The sequence below is a fragment of the Phyllobates terribilis genome, unplaced genomic scaffold (assembly GCF_046119375.1).
Source record: "Phyllobates terribilis strain yellow unplaced genomic scaffold, ASM4611937v1 Scaffold_3__8_contigs__length_932513732, whole genome shotgun sequence".
Lineage (NCBI taxonomy): Eukaryota > Metazoa > Chordata > Amphibia > Anura > Dendrobatidae > Phyllobates > Phyllobates terribilis.
The window spans coordinates 520743602-520767492 of record NW_027362763.1 but is presented as its reverse complement, the minus strand read 5'-3'; the positions used below and the strand labels follow the sequence as shown (position 1 = coordinate 520767492).

Sequence of the window (23891 nt, the reverse complement as noted above, 5' to 3'; positions counted from 1 at the left end):
CAATAAATTTCAGGGTTCAAACACCTGTTGTGAATTTTGCCATTAAGCTCCATGTTAGACAACTGCAAGTTGTGCAAAAAGTACTAAAACATCGAACAGTTTGGACATGTGTATTCACAAGTTTAGAGACGGTCACATTAAGTTATCCTGAAATGGTTAGAGGGCATTTTAGGATCATCCTGAAACTTCACCTGAAAGCCAAGTATCCCTAACTTCTTGTGAGTAGTGTACACGGAGCTTGCCGAGGGGAAAAATTGCAAAATTCTGCTCTAATTTTCAGTTGTCTCTTAGCTAGTGAGTAGAGACTAACTGCTATGACGCCTCCCATGTATAGCACAACACAGAAATGAGGGGATTCCTGTACTTTCCCTATTTTGCACACAGACAAAAGCAGCAGCATGAAAGAATGGTGTGTGGCTGAGAATATTATAAGTAGTGTTGAGCATTCCGATACTGAAATATCGGGTATCGGCCGATATTCGTGGTATCGGAATTCCGATACTGAAATATCGGGTATCGGCCGATATTCGCGGTATCGGAATTCCGATACTTAATTCCGATACTTTTAGAATATCGAATACCGGAATCGGAAGTTCCCATAATGTCTGCGCTCTGCAGTGTCTCTGAAGGATGACCAGCTGGATGGCAGCGCTCAGCTGCGATCCAGCCTGTCATCAGAATGCCATCCCAGCGTGGGAGAATTCTCCTGATTGTTTAAAAGCCGGCGGGCGGTAAAAAGCCGCCGGCTTTTAAACAATCACACAGCCCCATACTGCTTCCCCGCAGCCTCCCACCCCGATCCTCCGCTCCCATCCCGATCGTAAGTTAGGACTGGGCGGGGAGCGCAGCACCAAGGAGCGGGGAGCGAAGGACCCGGGCGGGGAAGCCGGCAGTGAAAAGACTTCACCGCCGGCTTTCCCGTTCTGTGCTGCGCTTTCCCGCCGGTTATTTCAAATGAACAGCTGAGGTATCAGCTGATGCCGATCAGCTGTTTATTTGAAGTAGCCGCGGTGCCCTCGGAGGGTTCATGTAAGTTCATGCTTGACTGCATTGCATGAACTCACATGAACTTTCCCACGGCCGCACAGGTCAGCCTCACCTCCCAGACCCGTCATGATTAGTGTGTGCGGGTGTGCGCGGTGTCTGCGGGTGTCTGCGTGCAGGCAGACATAGGCCGATGTGACACTACTACTCCCATCGGCCTATGTCTGTAACCCGTCCACTCGTGCCAGCAGGATCAGCTTGATGGGAGCAGTAGTTCCCATCAGCCTGATCCTGCTATTTAAACTGCCCCATGGTCCCCAATAAATGTTAAATACATGTCATTGGTGGCCAGTGGTTACCTACAATAAATTAGTTTATACATTACCTGTCCCCGCCGATCGCCACCTAAAATAAAGTAAAAAACAAAAAACTACACCTATACTCACCTAGACACCTAATTCCCCGAAGCCATCGATCTCCTGTAATAAAATCTAAAATAATAAACCACAACCTTATCCTTACCCCTCCGTAGTAGTCCACGAGTGTCCCACGATGATCTCCAGTTTAGAGCAGCCACATAGAATGTGACCGCTATGAACCGCTGCCGCCGCTAGAATGATGGGGCCGTAAAGCAGCCCCGTCATTGCATAAGCGGGTTCGCCGGAGTTCAGGCAGCGCTGCTCCAGTTAGCTGCTTTACGGCCCCGCTGTACCGTGAGAAATTCCCACGGTACAGCAGTGCCGTAAAGGAGGTCTCCGGAGCTGCGCTGACTGAATGCACTCCGGTGACCTCAGTCAGGGGCTCACGCTGCCGGGAGCGGACGTGTTCCCGGCAGTGTGAGCTTACAGCAGCAATGACAGCTGTCACATCTCCAGATGTGACAGCTGTGCATGGGAGATCAGCGCAGGAACGTGGACAGGTAACTATTTTTTTTTTTTTTTTTTTAGTAAACTAAGAATTAAATAAAATTTATTTCAAATTATTTTTTTCTGGGTTTAGTGTGTTTTTTCTTTTTAACACTTTGTAGGTTAGTAATGGGGGTGTCTTATAGACGCCCATCATTACTAACCTGGGCTTCATGGCAGCTGGCGCTGACATGAACCCCACCACTATTACCCCCTGCCACCGCACCAGGGCAGCGTGGAAGAGCGAGGCTAAGTGCCAGAATTGGCGCCATTTCTGGGGCAGCTGACAGCTGGTGTTTCTTGACTGGGAGGGGGCCAATATTCATGGCACCCTTCCTGGGCTATTAATATCAGCCCCCAGCAGTCTGCCTAGCCTTTGCTGGCTATTAAAAATAGGGGGGACCCCACGTCATTTTTTTGGGGGGTCTCCCATTTTAATAGCTAGTAAAGGGTAGGTATTCAGCTGGGGGCTGATATTAGTAGCCTGGGAAGCTCCGTGGGTATTACCCCCTTCCCAGGCTTCAAACATCTGCCCCAGCCATCTGCTTAACCTCCGCTAGAGACTAAAATTATGGGGGATCCCACGCCAATTTTATTTTTAATAAATCCTTTATTTTAACACTAAATGACACTTGAGGGGTTAATAAAGATGCAGTCCCTAAATTATTATTTATTTTTAAATTAATTTTTCCCAAAAATTTTGACGTGGGCTTTGCCATATTTTTGTATGCCAGCCAGGTACAGCAGGCAGGAACGGGCTGCCCCCAACCACCAGCTGCCTATTTGTACCTGGCCGGACACAACAATATAGGGAAGCCCTTTTTTTTTAAAATTATTTCATGAAATAATTAAAAAAAATTGACGTGGGGCTTCGCCCTGTTTTTGTGTCCAGCCAGGTACAACTAGGCAGCTGGGGGCTGGAATCCGCAGTGCAGGGAGGCCCAAGCTTTCTGCCCCCCCCCCCCCCCCCCCGCTGCAAATTGCAGTCCGCAGCCACCCCGGAAAATGGCGCGTTCAAAGAAGCGCCATCTTCTGGCGCTGTACCCAACTCATCCAGGGCCCTGGTGCGGTGGCTCACTGGGTAATAAAGGGGTTAGGGCCAGCTTAGCATTATCAGCTGGCCCTAAGCCCGAAATTCATGGGGTCATGCCAATATTAGACATGACCACCATGAATTTCTAGTAAAGTATTTAAAAAAAACACAACACCCAGAATAAAGTCCTTTAATTGAAATAAACACACATTCTTTATTGTTCTAAATTAAACTATACCTACCATCACACCCATTCCAGCTGAAGCCAACGATCTCCTGCAATAAAAGAAAAATAATAAAGCAACATCATCCTTACCTTTCCATGGTTCCCACGACTGCTCCAGCTCTGCTACATCGAGATGACAGGCTGGACCGCAGCAGAACGCTGCCATCCAGCCTGTCATCCCGCACACACTGAGAAGCGCAGGCATGCTTGCGCTCCTCAGTGTCTCGCTGTGACGGCATCCAGATGAGCCGAGGTCATGTCCAATGAACTCGGCTCACCTCATGCACGTCACTGACAGCGTGGGAAAATTCTCCTGCACTCAGCGCGAGAATTTTCCCACGCTGTCAGTGACGTGCATGAGGTCAGCTGAATTCATTGGACATGAACTCACCTCATGTACGTCACTGACAGCGTGGGAAAATTCTCCTGCACTCAGCGCGAGAATTTTCCCACGCTGTCAGTGACGTGCATGAGGTCAGCAGAATTCATTGGACATGAACTCGCCTCATGCACGTCACTGACAGCGTGGGAAAATTCTCCTGCACTCAGCGCTTCAGCGTGAGAATTTTCCCACGTTGTCAGTGACGTGCATGAGGTGAGCCGAGTTCATTGGACATGACCTCGGCTCATCTTTATGCCGTCACAGAGAGACACTGAGGAGCGCAAGCATGCCTGCGCTTCTCAGTGTGTGCGGGATGAGAGGCTGGATGGCAGCGTTCTGCTGCGGTCCAGCCTGTCATCTCGATGTAGTAGAGCTGGAGCCGTTGTGGGAACCATGGAAAGGTAAGGATGAGGTTGGTTTATTATTTTACTTTTATTGCAGGAGATCGTTGGCTTCAGCTGGAATGGGTGTGATGGTAAGTATGGTTTAATTTAGAACAATAAAGAATTGTGTGTTTATTTCAATTAAAGGATTTTATTCTGGGTGTTTGTTTTTTTTTTTAAACTTTGACTATGGGGTTAGTAATGGGGGTGTCTTATAGACGCCTCTCCATTACTAACCTGGGCTTGATGTCAGCTGGCATTATAAGCTGGCATCAACCCCTGCCCTATTACCCCACTGCCACCGCTACAGGGCAGTGGGAAGAGCGAGGCTAAGTGCCAGAATTAGCGCATCTTATGGATGCGCCATTTCTGGGGCGGCTGACGGCTGGTGTTTCTAGCCTGGGAGGGGGCCAATATTCATGGCTCCCTTCCTGGGCTATTAATATCAGCCCCCAGCTGTCTGCCTAGCCTTTGCTAGCTATTAAATTAGGGGGGACCCCACGTCATTTTTTTTGGGGGGGTCCCCCCATTTTAATAGCTAGTAAAGGCTAGGTATTCAGCTGGGGGCTGATATTAGTAGCCTGGGAAGCTCCGTGGGCATTACCCCCTTCCCAGGCTTCAAACATCTGCCCCAGCTGTCTGCTTAACCTCCGCTAGAGCCTAAAATTACGGGGAACCCCACGCCAATTTTTTTAATAATAAATCCTTTATTTTAATACTAAATGACAAGTACAGTAACCAACACTATCACTGTACTTCATATATATGTGACTGACATGTTTCTATCTATCTAATCTATGTGTGAAGCTCTATTCTTTCTGTTGTAAATTGTCGGGTACCGGTGTATGCCGCTGATGAATTGCCGGCTTTTCATGTAATACATTCTACATTATTCTTAGTTGTTTTCCTTCATGTAGAATTAACCTACAAGGAAAGAAAGGGTTTATTTTCATTCCGATATTTCTGTCCCATTGACTTGCATTGGTTTCCGGTATCGGAATCGGCGATACCCAAAAAGTATTGGATATCGGTCCGATCCAATCCGATACGATATTTCCTGATATCGGAAGGTATCGCTCAACACTAATTATAAGGTGTTGGAAAAGCTAAATCATTTCCTAGAAAGATCCTCCTCAATCTGTGTATCCCTCTGCTCGTCATTACTCCTTCCTACCCAGAGTGTAATGGGAAATATAACCTGACACCTCACTTGCAGACTGTCCCATCTTGTGGTGCTCAAGATGGAGTTGAGCAGTTTTTCACAGTTGATGGTGAGTTCAGGAGGGAGAAAAGTGGCTCATAACTGGAGAAAGCAGATTTCTCTTAAGATTTATTACAAAGTATATTGTCTTTACTTGTACCATTGATTTTTATGCAGTGTTTAGTGATATGACCGTGGCCATTTAAGCTTGAGAAAGGTTGTCTGAGATAAATGCTGCATGACTTGTATAAACTTCATAAAGTGTTGCACTCTAGTCTACTTCCCAAGGGTATGTGCACATGTTCAGGAATTTCAGGAGAAAATTCTGCTGCAATACCGGATGTATTGGTTGGAAAACTGCTGCTGAAAATATGCGTGTATTTGTTGCGTTTTTTCACATGTGCTTTTGTGTATTTTTCATATTAGTATGGGTGAAATCTGTAGCAAAAATACTGGAAGAAATTAACATTCTGCAAGGAAAGAAAATAAGCAACGTGTGCTTGAGACATGGGGGGGTCTCCATTCACTTTGCTGGTCCTAGGAAATCCTTCAGGTTTTCTGACAAAACTACATGGGGTGGGGGGGGCGACGAACACGTAACGTGGGTTGACAAAGTGGACGTGTTTCTATGATTGCTTATAGATTAGAATATTAAAAAAAAAGGTTGAGTGTCCTAAGCCTGGGGTCACTAGAGGAGATGACTAACAGACTAATCTCTCTTTTTGCTCGCCAACTCCCCCGACCCTGCTACTCCACGCATAACAGGGAATAATGGTGCCTTTAATCGGCAAGTGAGTGTACAAATGCTCATTTCTAGCGTTTCTGCCTTTGTAAACGTGATGATGATGATCACCTGATTAACAAGCAAAATTCTCATTTAGCTGGTGATGGAATCCTTTATGCAGGACATATTCTAATCTGTAAGTGTGGGGATGTGCCCCTGATGACATGATTCTCTATGGGGACAGAGTGATCATATAGACAAATGATCTGTCCCTATAATTGTTTGTCAGCCTGTGAAAACCAGCAAGTAAACAAATGACTCTACGTAATAGTCTTTTGCCTTTCCAATGCAGCATTAGCGGGCTGAAATCGTCAATCTGAATGTAGCATCACATGTTTGACTTGGTAGAGGACTGAACCTAGTGTTTCTCCTCTCCCCTGACTAACAGCCACTAGTGGCTAAACTTGTAACTGTATATTACACAACGTGACAATTAGTAACTCCTGCCCATGTCATTCACCCTTCGTTTTAACCGTTGTTAGCGTCCAGACTATCAATTCCCATTAATGAGACCTCTTTATCAATTTATGGTAGATATTAAAGAGTGAAAGCCATGATTTGACAATCCACTTGTAATGTAATGTTTTCCCTTATCCTGATTTTTCTATACATATCCACTGTGTATACCAGTTGCATACTGCTATATCACAAATAATAGAGAGATAATTTCCTCATCCTTTGTTCCTAGGAAAAGTAAGTGTTTGCAATATGTCCTTTTGAATGTGTACATCTGTCATCCATGTGAGTGGTGATTTGGACCTCATTCAGATGAATGTAATGCAGGACATGCCTTCACATCCATATCATCACTGCAAATCGTGGCCAGACCGCAAGTTTAATGAGCAAAATTTAAGAGGACCTTTCACCAGTTTTAGCATGATATACTGGAAGGCTACATAATGAACTGGTGGCTACAGAGTTGATTAAAACCAACGGGTCTCTACCAAAGATTAATTTCTTGGTCGGTGTATTTTTTTATTTTTTTTTCTCTCCCCCTCGACTGACCAATCAGAAGTGAAGAGGCGTCAACTAAGGGGAAAAAAAAATCTCCCAATATAAAAAAAAGCTTAGAACAGGTGTTTTCTGTGCGAGACATGTGATGACACAAAGCCCTGCTCTCCTATGGGATTTTGTGTAGAGTAGAACAGAGCTGTGTCCTTACAACCAGCTCTCATCTCATGGCTGTCATAGTGGATGAGGGGTGAAGTAGAGCATAGTTGACAGTGCTGTGAGAGCAGAGCTGACCGTGTTCGGAGATGAAAACTGCAAGAGGTGTTTAATGACCCTTAGCGCTGCTCTACTATACAGAGTTGATGCAGAGCTCCCTGAGAAGCGCAGGGCTATGTATCATTCATTACATGTCTCGCATAGAGAAAGTCAAGTTTTTCTGAGGGTGTTTATTTTATTTTTTCTTTCAATCATGCGTTCTACTTATGATTTGTCAACATAAGGCCTCATTCAGGCGTCCGGGTTTTTGACGTATGAGAAAAATAGACCGAATTTCATCTGTAATTTTCATGATTGTCAGATTTTCATCAGTATTTTTTTCACTAAAGAGTAAGGAGAAGATGGAGAAACTTTTTTTTTTAATCAGCCAGTGAAAATCTGATGCTAAACAGATGGCATCTGAATACAGTCAGATTCTGTTCACATACCCATAGACTTGTATTGTTGATTTTTATCCGTCACTCAGATCAATATCTGACATGTCTCCTTAAAGAAGATGTCCATTACTTTTTCTTATCCCCCTAATGTATTCCCCCGGGGCCCATAAGGGTTTTTGCAAATACATTGTGTTGCAGTTACTGCCTGTGAGCGGCGCTACAGCTGGCCGCTCACAGGCATCACGTGACACACGCGCACACACACACACCCCACTGGTGTCACGCCATTGAGGTGTGGCGCGGTCTCCGCGGTGGATGCTGGGTGTGACGCATGGGGTAGCCCCGCCCACAGCCCAGCAGCCACCGTGGAACGCAGCAGTGAGTCACCCCCGGCTGCCGCTGGAACTTGATATGACAATGCAGCCGGGGGTCACGTGATGCCTGAGCGGCCAGTGATGGCGCCGCTCACAGGCAGTAATTGTAATGCAAGGTATTTACAAAGACACTTATGGGCCCCGGGGGAATACATTAGTGGGATAATAAAGTAATGGACAACCCCTTTAATTTTGCATTGACCATTTGGTCCGAGGGGAAAAAAATTCTGCCGTGAACAACCACATAGATTGTCATATTTAGGAGTGCTATCTGGGAAAAGATAACGGATAACGCTTATTTGTGGAAACCTGAAATGTGAATGAACCTTAAAGGGGGGGGGGGGGGATACACGCCGTCTTAGCTTGTAAAGTTTAGATTCTAATTTATGCTAAAACATCAGCAACAGACGAGAAATTAACAAGTAAAGACTGTTTTATTAATCTCTGAAGTCTCTATTCCATAATCTGGCCATCTTAACATGCTCAAACTGGTGAAAGGTCCTCTATAAAAGTATGAGCGGGTACTCTGATGCTATTATTTCAGATCAGCAGTCAGGCCATTGCTTGCGTCCGTAAGGCAGATGCTCAAAATGCCCGTACATTATGGCCATCTGAATGATGCCGAACTGTAATTTTGCTGCCGAGCTTAGATTTGTCACTTTATTTTATTCTAGGTAAAACTGTCATTTCTGTTTTGCTCCTCATTTCAATCAGTGGTAGTTAGCTGTAATGTGAAGAATCAGAGTTCATTTTGTACCTGGCCATCACAATGATTGCCATGTCAGTAGTATTTGGTAATGTACCCATGGCGTGCAAGAACCGTCAACTGTATTCTGATGTTCCCATCGGTCTGTCTGCTTGTATGGAGTTAGCAAACCGTTCATACCCATCACTTTTTTTTTTTTTTTCTTTTTTTTAAAAGTATGTTTCACTATGAAATGTACATTATGGATTATTGATAAATTTTGAGATTTATGAAGAGTTGTACAATCCGATCTACAGTCAGTATTTCTGATTTACCACAAACCAAACCTAGAAATGTGTCCTCAAGTGCAATCGTTTCCATTTTAGGTTTAGGAACTCCTTCTGGATGTGCAGGACTAGTTAATTTCAAGCCTTGTACTCTAGTTATTGCATGCAAGATAACATTACATTTATAGTGTTGTGTGTTGTGAATTTTTATTTGTCTTGGATGATACTTTTTTCCTCTGTTTTGTCATCCAAGGGGTCACAAGCAGTCTCCAACAGTCTTCTATTCAGAAATTATTAACCAATCCTCCTTGACATGTTCTTCACTAATAGTGTTAACATGTTGTTTTTTAACTTTAATGCTTTACTACCACAGATTGTCTTACAGTTTTAATGCTTGCCGTGTTTTTAGCAACTTAAACTGCAGCCGGCCATATTCAATGGCAGGTGAAGGGGATGTGTTATCAGAACTTTACCTGTTGTTTAAATTAGGGTTTTGTAATGAGGGTATTTAACAGTTTAAAGGGCTTTTTAAGACTTTAATTTTCTGTTTCAGGAAATCTAAATGTACATTAGCAGCAATGAACAGTCTCTGACCCTATAGTTTGCGTTTTTGAGAGGGGGTGCAAGGTCAGCTGTAACATCGCCTTTTGTGTTTGGAGCCTGTGTTGATTAGGTTCTTCCTCCTCTATACAGCTATCATTGTAATCTTGCCGTTGATGACACGGAGCCTTCTTAAAGGGAATCTGTCACCCCTTTGAGTTAATAATATGGGTGTACAGGTTGTATGCAGCTGAAATTATTCAAACCTGTATGCCTCCTTGATAGTGCCTTGTTAAGTAAAAATCCTCTTTTATACCTTCGATCCTCCAGGCTATGGGGCATAGGTTGCCCATAAGCCCAGAATAGGACTTCCTCTGGTCTTCATTATACCAGATCCCCCCCCCCCCCCTTCTCTTCAGACATCGCTTTGACGTCATGTGTGCTGCCAGAAATCTTGGCCATTTTCCTCTGCACTGTGGGGACTTGACCTTGACTGTGCGCCAGAGATCACTGGGATCAGAAGTTCCAGTGGCTATCCGGCCCCTGCACACATCATAATTGAAGACTGTGCCCACAGAAGGGCAGAACAGTGCAGAGTAGAGACTGCAGACAGAATGCGCAGGCGCGGGATTTCCGGATACTCACATGACGTCAAAGGCACACTGTGAAGAGAGGGGAGGAGGAATCTGTATAATGAAGAGAGAAGGAAGTATTATCTTCTGGGCAGCGTACACCCCATAGCCTGGAAGATCGAAGCTTGAAAAGAGAATTTTTACTTAACAAGGCCACATCCCAGGAGAGGCATACAGGTATGACTAATTTTTGCTGTATACAACCTGTATGCCGCAGAGACCAGTGTGAATCTTTTTCATTTTACTTTTTTTTTTCTTTTTTTTTTTTTAATAAAGATCGTGAAGAGGAAAGTAAAACATTGGCAACATTTAAAAAAAAAAAAAACATTTAACACAAAAACCTGATTTTAAACAATGTTTAACTTTGACCACATATTCCTCTTAAACGCTAAGGCTATCATTAGATTTGTGTATGGTGCATCCTCCAAGGAATGGTGGCCACATAATTGGTAGGTGTAAGCTACTGAAAAACATCTAGCTATGTGTTTATTCTAGGCTGAGAATATTTTTCAAGTATGTTTTGCCCACTTTTGCAAAAGAGCTTGTAATCTCCATAGAGTGTACATGTTGATTGAATGCAAACAGTTAAAGGCGCTGGTCAAAATATACGTTTCATTATCCCTAACCCTTTAAGGACTGGCTTATTTTTTTATATAAAATATATACATACATACATACATACATACACTAATCTCTATCTCGCAAGATAATAGTTTTATTCATGCCAACTTGGGGTACATTTTTTTTTGTGTATCCTATTTTTCTGTCTTTTTAGGCTATGTGCCCACGTAGCAGATTTGATGCGGAGCGTTTTTGCCCCTCTCATGCAGATTTACATGCGTTTTTTCTGCCAGAGAGAAGCGTTTTCGCATGCGTTTTTTCAAGCAGTTTTCCAAAGCGATTTTGAGCATCACTTGGAAAAGTGCTTGACAAGTTGGTCACACTATATAAATCCATGCAACCGGCATGGATTTATATAGTGTGACCAAGTAATAGTTAAAAAAAAGAATAAGAATGGTAAAAAATAATAAAAAAAAAGATTATACTCACCTTCCGGTGTCTTCCCGGTGTCATCTCTGCTGCGTCTGGTCTCTTGCAATGCTCGCGCTGTTGTGAAGGTCCTGCGGTGACATCATTGAGTCATGTGATTGGTCACATGACTCAGTGACGTCATGGCAGGTCCTTCACAACAGCGCGAGCGTTGCAAGAGACCGGACGGCGTGGACAAAACACCGGGAGGAAGGGGAGTATAAACTTTATTTTTTATTTTAAATTCTTTTTTTTTTACAGATTCTATGGTACCCAGGTCTGGATGAGTCTCCTCTTCTCCAGACTTGGGTACCATCCACACATTAGAACGTTCCAGTTACGCAAGTACAGATTTTGTCCTGCGGAATTGGCGCGTTCTAATGCAAGTCAATGGCGGTGATTACGCTGCGTGTCTGAAAATTAATGGACATGCTGCGTATTTTTGAGTGCCGCATAAACGCTGCGGAAAAATCCGCAGCGTGGGCATTGAAAGTGCGGAATTGCATTGGAGACCATGGGGGAAGGTTTACCAAGCGTTTACGCTGCGGAAATTCACACCTGCCATGGCAACCCAATTATGTCACGTGGGGCTGATGATGCGGATGCAAATTAAGAGCAGCATATAAATGGTTATCAGCAGCAATCAGAGTTTAGTTCCAACTGCTACTGTTAGAGACAGCTGCCGGGAGTGTAAAACGGACGGTGTCTATTGCATATGGAGTGTGCTCAGGTTCTGAACCCACCCCCTCATAAATGTGGATGTATATTTCTGTTCTTTTCTACTAAGTGGTTCATGTCACTTACTCCCCACTGCTACCATAAATATAGGCTTGTAGAGTGGGAGTTGTTAGCTCTCTACAATGGTTACATTAGCCCTTTTTATTCCGTGGTCAATAGCGACCTCAGAATGTAAGTAGTTTGACAGAGGGAGATCACTCCCTCTTACTCCATTGGCTCCCCACAGCATGATTGCATGGAGTTAATGGTTGCTATGGCAACCAGAGGCCTGACATTGACATCCAGGTCTGCCATATTTCAAAGATAGTACCTTTTTAATCTACTAGGCTTGTCGATATAACACTGACAGGCTGGGTAATGCACTATACTACATGAGGAGTGCAGTGTATTATCTATATGATCAAAGGGTCACATATACTTCTTGAGGGACTAATAAATATTGTGAAATACCTGGTAACCCCACTGATCAGCTGTCATAGCTTCCAGCAGTAGCCGGCTGATAAAGGTGAAGTGGTGCTCTGTACACTGTTTTGTGGCTGCTGCCAAATACTGCAGATCAGCTTTGATTAAAATCAATAGGAGGTAATCGGCACTATATGGGAGCAACCAATAAGCAGGGTACGCAGCGGTCATCTTCCGCTCTATTTTCTTTACATTGTTCCTGGTGCTGGGAACTGCTCATCAGTGGGGTTGGGAGCACCCCCCACCAATCTGATATTGATGACCTTTAAAAAGATTGTCTGGCCTTAGAGTACAAGAGTACAAGTCTGCAGTTTCTGCACTCTGTGAGGATTTTCCGGCACTGGGAGCATGGCCACAAGTATCTGATTTGCATAAATGCAGTTACATGTTGGTCAACCCCTTTAAGGAGAAAAGCCACTGGTTATCTTGCTAGTGTAGAAATGTTTATACAGTAGTCAAGTTTCTTACTGGTATTGAACAATTAAAGCTCTAGGGTTGACTGGCAGAGAGGAAATGTTAATCAAACTAATGAAAATGTATTAGACTAACCCATATGACATCAGTTAGCTTGTCAGCCATGTACACTTTCACATGAGTGTTCCTGAATGAAGGTACTGGTGAGTGTTCTGGTGGAGGATTGTAAGCTGTTTATATACATGTATGGTGCCTTGAGCATATAGAATTGTATCTAAAAGTTATCTAGATGTATGTAAATGATAAAGGAGATTGGTTTGCACTAGATCCTTTTAGAGATTTTTAGAAGACCATAATGTTTTTACAAAGCGCGTACGACTTGTGAACTGTGGCCTGGGGTATCAAGCAAATTATAATTTTTGGCGACCGTTACACTGTGCGCTGCAACACGTTCACCATCTTTAGAAGCAACATTGCTCTTCTTTATGTCCCTTGATCAACTTTGTCATGTAACTCCAGCCCTATTGTCGGAAGAGGTGATAGATCAGGAACTGCCATTGGCTTCAGAGCCGCAGACTTGATATTGCTGCCTTACATATGGTTTCCCTATTACAAGGTGAGCCTGTCTTATGATTGATTCTTTCTGGCCCGTGAGACTACATGTTACTCTTTGTCACGGCATGTCTTGCCAAATTGTCGTTAGTCTTGCATCTTTCTAATTGTTTCTCTGCTGGCAAAGAGCAAGGGTGATTTTGATTTGTACATACATGAACTTGGCAGCCATTTTTCTTATCCCTTTTTTTTATGGCAAGTCCCTGTCAGATCTACCTATATCTTAATACATGGTAAATAACCTCATGAAATGGACAATTCATGGTCTTTTTTTACTTCTAAATGTCACGGCCTTTCAATATTCTATGTACTCCTGTTGACCCTGTGTATATATTTTGCTAGAAAAATATATACGTTTGATTTTGCCTGCAGAAAGGGACACTGCAATTCTTTGTTTAGTCTTCTGCTTCTTTTCATCTTCTCTCTGTAATAAACCCAATGGAAGCTGAGCGCCAGTGAGAGGAGCACTCTAGATGGCAATTAGGAATATTTTGTACTGTATCCATCTTCTGCAATGCTTGAGTCTTATATATATTTTTCTAATTCACCTAAATGGCTAATTTAGATTGTGGCATCTTTTCTAGTTTCAGACTGTGCACTAAATGATGTTCTCCTGTCACATGGATTCAGCTTTCGTTCGCTTTCTTACGGTCTTCCATTCCATGCTTTTTTTTGGCCTGGTTTGGCCCCCTTTCTTTTGTGCTAGTAAATAGTTTTTGGAGCATAGGACTTTTGGAATACTGATTTCTATTTTCAGCACAAGCAGAGATGTCCTGTTCTGGAGGACCAGCTGGTTGATCTGGTGGTCTATGCCATGGAGCGATCTGAGACGGAGGATAAGTTTGACGATGGAGGAACAAGTCAGTTGCTGTGGCAACATCTTTCCAGCCAGCTGATTTTCTTTGTGCTCTTTCAGTTTGCAAGTTTTCCACATATGGTCTTATCTCTCCACCAAAAGGTATTGAACGGTACCCAATAACTGCATTTTTTAGATATAGGTTAATGTCTTTCAAGGTTCACTGTTGGCTCATATGTATAGTATACAGTGGTGGCCAAAAGTATTGGCACCCCTGCAATTCTGTCAGATAATACTCAGTTTCTTCCTGAAAATGATTGCAATCACAAATTCTTTGGTATTATTATCTTCATTTAATTTGTCTTCAATGAAAAAACACAAAAAGAATTGTCCTAAAGCCAAATTGGATATAATTCCACACCAAACCTAAAAAAGGGGGTGGACAAAAGTATTGGCACTGTTTGAAAAATCATGTGATGCTTCTCTAATTCGTGTAATTAACAGCACCTGTAACTTACCTGTGGCACCTAACAGGTGTTGGCAATAACTAAATCACACTTGCAGCCAGTTAACATGGATTAAAGTTGACTCAACCTCTGTCCTGTGTCCTTGTGTGTACCACATTGAGCATGGAGAAAAGAAAGAAGACCAAAGAACTGTCTGAGGACTTGAGAAACCAAATTGTGAGGAAGCATGAGCAATCTCAAGGCTACAAGTCCATCTCCAAAGACCTGAATGTTCCTGTGTCTTCCGTGCGCAGTGTCATCAAGAAGTGTAAAGCCCATGGCACTGTTGCTAACCTCCCTAGATGTGGACGGAAAAGAAAAATTGCCGAGAGATTTCAACGCAAGATTGTGCGGATGGTGGATAAAGAACCTCGACTAACATCCAAAGAAGTTCAAGCTGCCCTGCAGTCCGAGGGTACAACAGTGTCAACCCGTACTATCCGTCGGCGTCTGAATGAAAAGGGACTGTATGGTAGGATACCCAGGAAGACCCCACTTCTTACCCCGAGACATAAAAAAGCCAGGCTGGAGTTTGCCAAAACTTACCTGAGAAAGCCTAAAACGTTTTGGAAGAGTGTTCTCTGGTCAGATGAGACAAAAGTAGAGCTTTTTGGGAAAAAGCATCAACATAGAGTGTACAGGAATAAAAAGAGGCATTCAAAGAAAAGAACACGGTCCCTACAGTCAAACATGGCGGAGGTTCCCTGATGTTTTGGGGTTGGTTTGCTGCCTCTGGCACTGGACTGCTTGACCGTGTGCATGGCATTATGAAGTCTGAAGACTACCAACAAATTTTGCAGCATAATATAGGGCCCACTGTGAGAAAGCTGGGTCTCCCTCAGAGGTCATGGGTCTTCCAGCAGGACAATAACCCAAAACACACTTCCAAAAGCACTATAAAATGGTTTTAGAGAAAGCACTGGAGACTTCTAAGGTGGCCAGCAATGAATCCAGACCTGAATCCCATAGAACATCTGTGGAGAGATCTCAAAATGGCAGTTTGGAGAAGGCACCCTTCAAATATCAGGGACCTGGAGCAGTTTGCCAAAGAAGAATGGTCTACAATTCCAGCAGAGCATTGTAAGAAACTCATTGATGGTTACCGGAAGCGGTTGTTCGCAGTTATTTTGGCTAAAGGTTGTGCAACCAAGTATTAGGCTGAGGGTGCCAATACTTTAGTTTGGCCCTTTTTTGGAGTTTTGTGTGAAATGATCAATGATTTGATTTTTGCTTCATTCTCTTTTGTGTTTTTTCCTTGCAAGCAAATTAAATGAAGAGAATAATACCAAAGAATTTGTGATTGCAATCATTTTCAGGAAGAAACTGAGTATTATCTGACAGAATTGCAGGGGTGCCAATACTTTTGGCCACCACTGTAAACGTGGGAAGCTCGGCTGTGATAAGCATAGGATGTTCTTATCACAGGCATATGGTATGATTTCCCCTGGTCTTGCACCTTAGAAAAATGGCCATATGTTCAGATGAATCGCTGTTATTGTTATACATGAAGTCCGAAAATTGGAAAATTGATAGTCTGGAAAACCCCATATCTCCCTGTACACTTTATTTAAAAGGAAAAAAAAAAACTGTCCATCCATTTACCCTCCCAGGTCCATCCCTGAGTTTCCGCTATTACTCAGGGATGGTCAGCATAGGTGACGCCACGTCAGCCACGCTGTAGCCAATAACTAAGCTCAGTGGCTTGAGGAACAGTTATTTTTAAACTGAAGAAAAAAAATGAATAAAAAAAAAATATATATATATATATCATGCATGCATACTATGGACTTAAATAACAATTTAACTCTTTTTCTGATACCCAAAGGAACCTTTGATCTAAGCAGTTTAACTTTTTCATTCCCCAAATCAAAATTGACACTGGTGTGATTAACAGACCTCTTTGATTGAGCTACCATGTTTTCCAGTTACATGATCCTATGAGGACAGCCATTGGAACTTCGAAAGGGCTGTCTAAACTGTACTCCTGCTGTTAGGACACTGAGTGTTGTGTCTTGGGCTTCAGACACCTGTGTAGCACTTATTCTTAAAAAGTGTCATTTCTCTCTGGAATAAGGCCTTTTTAAAGAGGCGCAGAGATATGGGTCCTCTTATTTCATGTGCAACTGTTATGATCTTTACCAAGGTGGTATCGCTCACAGGGTAATTATGCAGAGCAGCCTAAAGATTCACCCCCAGAGAATCCTGTGATCCACAAACCCTTGTAAATGCCGTTAAAACTTGCCATTGGAACTGTATGGCAGATTTAAAAAAAAAAAAGCAAACAAGCAAAATTCTCAAGTGAGCCGTGGGAATAAAATCTTGCCACTGGTGACAAATCCTCTTTAGTGGTCGCTTCATTACTTCTTCACAGTATAGGTGATAACTTGTTGATTGGTGGGAGTCCGACCATTGGGACCTGCAGTGATCAGCAGAATGAATGGAGCTGCAGTTGGGCATCTGACCTGCCACTCTATTTTGTAACCGGGCTAAAAGATCCTTGTCCTGTTCCAGCCCTACCCCCATCGATCAGCAAGTCCTGTGGATAAGTGTTATCTTGTTTTCACCAGACAACCCCTTTAAGGTAATGTTGATGACTTATGTTCAGAAGATGATCACTTACACATAAAACACTTGTTACAGCTTGCAGGTCGAGGTCTCATTAAAGGAAGGGATCACCTCATGTGGGTCCTTCTTCAGTTTATCTCCGGAAGCATACAGAAGAATGCTCTTGCTGACTTTTTACCTGTTATGAAGCTTTTTGACCTCTTGTATCCAGAAAAGGAGGTGAGTACTTAAGCACAGGTAGGTTTTGGTGTATGTATTTTGCCCTTTGATTTTTAGGGTTGAGTACACTGTTAATAAGTGTTACTTTCAATATGCCTTTGTTGGTTTCATCAAAGCTTTTTAATAATAAAAAAATTGGAACAAAATTCTTTGCGAATGAACGTTCCGTCTTGCACTTTCTCTGTCCTTGTCATCCACCTCAAGGTCCAATAAGCAGAGTTGTAGGCTGCTTCTTGTAGCTGCTGCGGCTGCAGAACTTGGGGCATAAGGTGACTGTGGTCATCGGTAATTTTCCTGTTATTTTGGGTTCTGCATTATCAAGAAGTCATAGCTGTCACTATGTTCTCATGCCCAGTCTAATGATCTATGCGCTTTTACTGTTTGTTTTTCCATTATTAGTATAATTGATTCTTGTTTTGTTTCAGTGCATCCCTGTGCCAGATATCACCAAGCCTCAGTCCACCCATTCCTTTGCAATGACTTGTATTTGGATCCACCTTAACAGGAAAGCACAAAATGACAACTCCAAGCTACAGATTCCCATTCCTCACTCGTTAAAGTTACATCATGAGTATGTAAAATAACCCTGCTGATGTAAATTCTTAGAACTGCATATTGAATTTTCTTTGTTCTCCATATCTGCAATAATGACATTTTTCTTTTAAATAAAGAAAAAAAAAAAGTCTTGCAATGCACAATTTTACAGAGCTACATTTGCAGCTTTTGGTGTTCTCAGCTATTTTAGACTGACAATTTCTTGATTTTTCTGTACTGCGGCTACAGCTCTTTTCAGTTCACATTTGTATATTGCCCACTGTGCGCAAAGCCTTGGAAATTATGGTGACCCTGGTTCCCCCAGTAGCCAATCATTCTTAGGAAGCTGTCAATGAAGAGACTATGATGAGTTTTGCTGCTCCATATTAGTTTATAGGAGAAACTGGAAAAGTCGCTTGCTCTCCACACCTCCCATAGAGTTGTAGGTATTGCACATGCTTCAGTTTCCAACAAATACTCCTTGCAGAAAATGGAAAAGTTAAAAGTGACAGTGTGTGTCACACCCCATTTCTACCTATTGGAGTGGGTTCACCAATTATGTATTATTTTTATTTTATTTTTTTAAAGGAGCCACATGACCTATTTACTTAGTCTTGTTTGAAGAATATTTAGTCTAATTTACTAAAAATTGCTTTACTAAATTCATTAATATTGTTTCATATTGTAGAAGTTGATTGAAAAGTGCATATTTAATATTTTTACCAGCATTAGTATGTTTCCTTAGACCCCTGTGTTAGTGCTTGTGTAACAGCTTGGTGTTTTTTGTATTTTTTTTTTTAATGTGTTAGGTTCTTGCAACAAAGTTTACGGAACAAGAGCTTGCAAATGACGGACTATAAAATCGCCTTACTGTGCAATGCCTATTCCACCAACTCTGAGTGCTTCACGTTACCCATGGGAGTGCTTGTGGAAACCATTTACGGAAATGGAAACGTTAAGATACCGCTCCCGGGAACAAATTGCACAGCATCGGGATCAACGACTCCACTGCCCATGAACCTGCTGGATTCACTCACTGTTCATGCTAAGATGAGGTAGGAATCGTAAAGAAAACGACACGCCTGAATTGCGTTTTCCGGTATTTGACAGTCTACATCAATCTGCCACTAAAAACGCCTTGTTGGCAAGAAAAAAACTGCGTGCGTTTTTGATTCGTCTTTTTATGAATTAATTTGAATGGGTTTAACGCTGAGAAAATTGCCTTTCTGCAGTATTGAAAAACTGCATAGCACCTCAGAATACACACAAAACATAATGCAGTGTGAGAGTTTAGAAATCTCATTTATTTTGCTGCTGCTTATTTTTTTACACATAAAACGCACAACCGAAAAATGCCACAAAATCGCTATAGGTCAACGAGCCCTTAAGGTCCCCAAACACTTTAATGTCTGTACTGAATCTTGCTGACTACAGCGGGTCTAGCCTACCGTTTATAGTGTGTGAGGGTGTTGGAGTTCAGCATTATCTCATTGTTTGTGATCAATGAAGATGAGCCATGTGTTCTCATTGGGGAGAAGGAAGTCAGATCCTCTGAAAGCAATAGCATGAGGCATGCTGAAATGCAAAGCAAAGATGGCATATCGCCATACACGGTAAATGGTTGGCTAGTCCTGCTGAAATTGGCATGTTCTGGTGAGATTAATCTAGACATCCTGAGGAGAAAGGAAAACTTGGCATTGTCAAACAAAACAGGACTTTGTAATTGTCAGACTCTCCCTCTGGCTAATGGATCCGGTGGTGTCCTACTTGTGTATAAAAGTACGAAAAGTGCATAGAATACAAACAGTGGCACTCACCATCCGAACAAAACCTTTTATTTTAAACCACCGTTAAAAATACATTGCTGTAAGGTTAGCAGATTGTGAAAAGTCTACGTCCGCTTCATTCTTTAACAAGTGCTTCTATGGGTCTTAGCCCAGAGACCCGTTCCGCTTGTGAAATGGCCGTTGTCTTCACTCATCCCGCTAGTCCCACAGCAATGTTCTTTTAACGGTGATTTAAAATGGTTGTCTTTTTATGGATGGGGAGTGCTACTGTTATGAATTTTATCAAGATTAATATAAATAGCCCATATCACACACCCCTCCTCCCAGAAGTCTCTAATATGGGAAGGCGGAACAAGCCTCAAGACGTCTCTGGAAGCAGTTTTTTCTTTGAGAACAAAGGATTGTGCCTTTTTGAGTTCAACATTCCCATTCTCCTTTCATCTGATATTAGGTAGAAGTGCAAATATCCCCCATACACCTTAGATGGTCATCTGGCTGCACTGAAATTGGCTGACTATGTTGATGTTTATTCAATGTGTATAGCCACTTTTACAACTATACTGTTGGATCAGATGTGAGACGGTAACATTGAGTAAAATCAATGACTCAACCTAACCAAGCTGGTCATATTGAAGAGAGCAAGGTGTATGAATGAAGGGCACAAAATGAGATCAACTGATGATGAAAAAATGGTAATGCAAAGTACCTATATACAAAGGTTCTCTAACTTATTAGCATTTCAACTGTGGATTATTCTTAAATATTGAGTCTTAATCTAACCTGTTTCTAAATCCATACTAAGCCATTCATTGTTGTTTTACTTCTCCAGAGTAAGTGTAACAAGTATTGGGTATAAAATTGGTGTCATCAAAATAAGTGCAAAGTAAAACATATTTAGTATATCTGTTGTGACCACGGTTTTTCACCTGAGATTTTTTTTTGTTAACTTTTGTCTTCTCTTTTTTTCCAGTTTAATACACAGCATTGCTACTAGAGTTATTAAACTAGCTCATACAAAATCCAGTCCAGCTTTGGCCCCTGCGCTGGTGGAAACCTACAGTCGCTTATTGGTATATATGGAAATAGAATCACTTGGCATCAAAGGATTCATCAGTAAGAAAGCACAATGTATAGAGACTAATAGACTAGACTGATTAGAGGAATTCATTGAGTCAACCAGAGAATTTCAGTGTGAAATAATGCTTATGCTGCTCCATGATGGTGCGATTTATTTAGTGACCGGAACTGGCCTAAATCTTTTAAAAGATCACAGTAGAACATTTTTCTGAATGATTTGTTAAACTTTGTATCCTGAAGGAATCTGTTTGAAATAAATGTCTCATACCCATATATTTTTCTGGCATATTATGACCATTTTACCTAGCACTTTACAGTCCTGCACCCCCTCATGCAGTTTTATTCCAAAGCAAAAACATGACCCGATCGATGCCTGAGAAGCACAACCGTTCCTTTAAAAAAAAAAAATAAAAATGTTAAAGGTTTAGTCGTTCTGACATGCTACTAATGTCTGTGCCTGCATACATTTCTTTTTTTTTGAACTTGCTAAAAAGAAATGGATCAAAAATTTTCAGGACCCGTGTTCCTCACATTTTTGTGTATGGAGTAAAGTGATCTGATTAGGCTGAAAGAGTGAATAGATCAGAAACTGCTTATCTTCTCTCCCCTATAGTTTGTTCAGCGGAGGAATTAGAAGTACAAATCCTCCTTTTGTATTTCCTCTTAAGCCCCCGTCTCACATAGCGAGATCGCTGCTGTGTCACGGTTTTGGTGACGCAACAGCGACGTCACCAGCAATGTCGCTATATGTGACACTTTGCAGCGATCAGGCCCCTGCTGTGAGATCGCTGCAGAATGTCCTGGACCATTTTTTTTGGTCGTTGCCCTCCCGCTGGTCAGCACACATCGCTGTGTGGGACCAGCGATCAGGCTGGTAACCATGATAAACATCGGGTTACTAGGGGCACACACGCACTTAGTAACCCGCTGTTTATCATGGTTACGAGCCTGCTAAAGTGAGTGGTAACCTCCCGCTCACTGTAGCAGAGTGGTAACCATGATAAACAACGGCTTACTAGGTGTGCGTGTGCCCCTCGTAACCCGCTGTTTATCATGGTTATGTGCCTGCTCCTGCTTCAGCAGGCTGGTAACCAGGAGCAGGACATCGTGGAAAGATTCTTTCCACGATGTCGCTGCTCCCCTGATCGTTGGTGAGCCTGCCTGTTTGACAGCTCACCAGCGACCACATAGTGACGCAGCAACGATCCCTGACAGGTCATATCGTTGTCGGGATCGTTGCAGCGTCGCTAAGTGTGACGGGGCCTTTACTTTTGAACCCATTTTTGCCATTGTTTGATACAGCAATTGTAGTAGGATATCAGTATCACTTAATTATCAATCAATATAGCAAATATGTGAGAATTCTAGTAAAATCTACTTTTATTATTATTTAAGCCTATTTCTATAGCTGACCTATTGACCACTGTTGATGCGGATTTTTGCTTATAGCAACAGCTAAGATGTGTACGGACCACTGTTCATTGGATTGTTTATCATCAGAAGGACGCGGCTGACTTTGCACAATTAATAAGGGAGGTGTCCAATAATTTGGAGTATGCATAGTCCTCAGTGGATATATTACTGACTTAAAGATGGTGATAAGTGAAAACTCCATTCATATCTTGTACTGTTAAGATAGGTAGACTGTACTATATACATGGTCTGCCTATTTGGGGTAGTGTATTCAAAAGAGGTCACTACCCTACTTTTTGCCTGTTTAGATTTACACATTTTAAATAGTTAACTAATAAAAGTTGATTTTAGTAGAATTCTCACACACTTGCTATATTGATTTTTGGCATTGGCTCAAAAATTGTTGGGAAAAACGCCCCCACAGTTTTATGTCAAACACTGTGAAACCATCACACCAGTGAGCATATACCCTTTCACTTTGGTAAGAGTAGTGATAACATGAAGAAAAGTTGCTGTGTCTTCCCGTCCTATAGGGGTCAGTATGTTCTGTAGACAGAAGTGAGAGTTCTAAACTGTAGTTAGTAAGGTTGGACTGATTATACTGATAACCTGAAGGAAAGCTCCTATATTCCTCCCTGAGATCACTGGAGGCTGCACAGGGGCAAAGCTTCTAGTCACTGGCTGTAATCCATGCTCCTGATGCCTCTTTCAGCTCTCCCTCCTACACCTCTGTTAAACTTTCTTGCTCCAGGTCTCTAACTTTTTAACTGGTTTAATGTCATGATGTATTTTTTAGCTCCTGGTCACTGAAAGTGATAATTTGTGGCTTGCTATGGTTTTAGACCAACCTTGTTTAAATGGCTTTTTTGCAGTGGTATTTGCTAAGGTTTTCATCTGGTTAACGGCAGGAAAAATGTAAATGTTTACATGAATTTATAGGGATCCTGTCACCATTAAAAGCCTGTTCAATATTCTGGCATCATGTTGTAGAGCAGAAATAGCTAAGCAAATTGATATATCATTTTGTGTGAAATGATATGGTGTAAGGCTGCGTTCACACATTGCGTATTTTCGCGCGCTTTTTTGCGTGCGCTTTTTGAAAATACGCAATGTGCTTTGTGTCTGCCAGCAAAGTGAATGGGAAATTCACTTTGCCATTCAGACACTGTGTGATTTTACGCAGCGGGAAAGCGCAGCTGCGTAAAGAATTGGCATGTCAATTCTTTACTCAGCTGCGTCCTGCGCTTTCTCTCTATTGTGGCCATTATAAGCGATGGAATTACGCAGCGGTGTTCACACACTGCGTAATTCCATCGCTTTTTTACGGGGGCGCAGGATGGATACTCACCTACCCGATGTCAGGGGAGAGGCGTCCGGTCCGGTCTGCTCCAATCCCGCGCTTCCAGCATCTGCCGGTGAGCCGATCAGCTGTTAGCTAACCGGCTTGTAACCGGCTTCCGGTCAGCTGATTACAAGCTGGTCAGCTGACAGTCTGCTGATCGCTTCACGGCAGATGCTGCAAGCACGGGACCGGAGCAGATGCGTTTCTCATCCATCTTGTAGGTGACTATCCATAGTCTGTACATACACTGCTAGGGACACACACGACACATAGACACAGACAGTACACACAGGACACACAGACACAGACATTACACATGTCACCCTTCATTTTCACACTGCGTTTTTTGCTGCGCTTTTTTACGCAGTGTGTGAATG

The 23891-nt window shown here is 42.5% G+C and overlaps 1 protein-coding gene across 3 annotated transcripts in view; it reads left to right on the top strand.

Annotated features, from left to right (window-relative positions):
- Positions 1–23891, top strand: part of MED23 (mediator complex subunit 23) — a 111691-nt gene that overhangs the window by 28280 nt on the left and 59520 nt on the right. For all 3 annotated transcript variants that reach the window (XM_073671255.1, XM_073671253.1, XM_073671254.1), the window contains 5 exons: positions 14033–14233; positions 17218–17361; positions 17787–17932; positions 18705–18950; positions 20653–20795. In XM_073671255.1, the coding sequence (XP_073527356.1) occupies positions 14033–14233; positions 17218–17361; positions 17787–17932; positions 18705–18950; positions 20653–20795 (880 nt within the window). The remainder of the gene's footprint in view (positions 1–14032; positions 14234–17217; positions 17362–17786; positions 17933–18704; positions 18951–20652; positions 20796–23891) is intronic.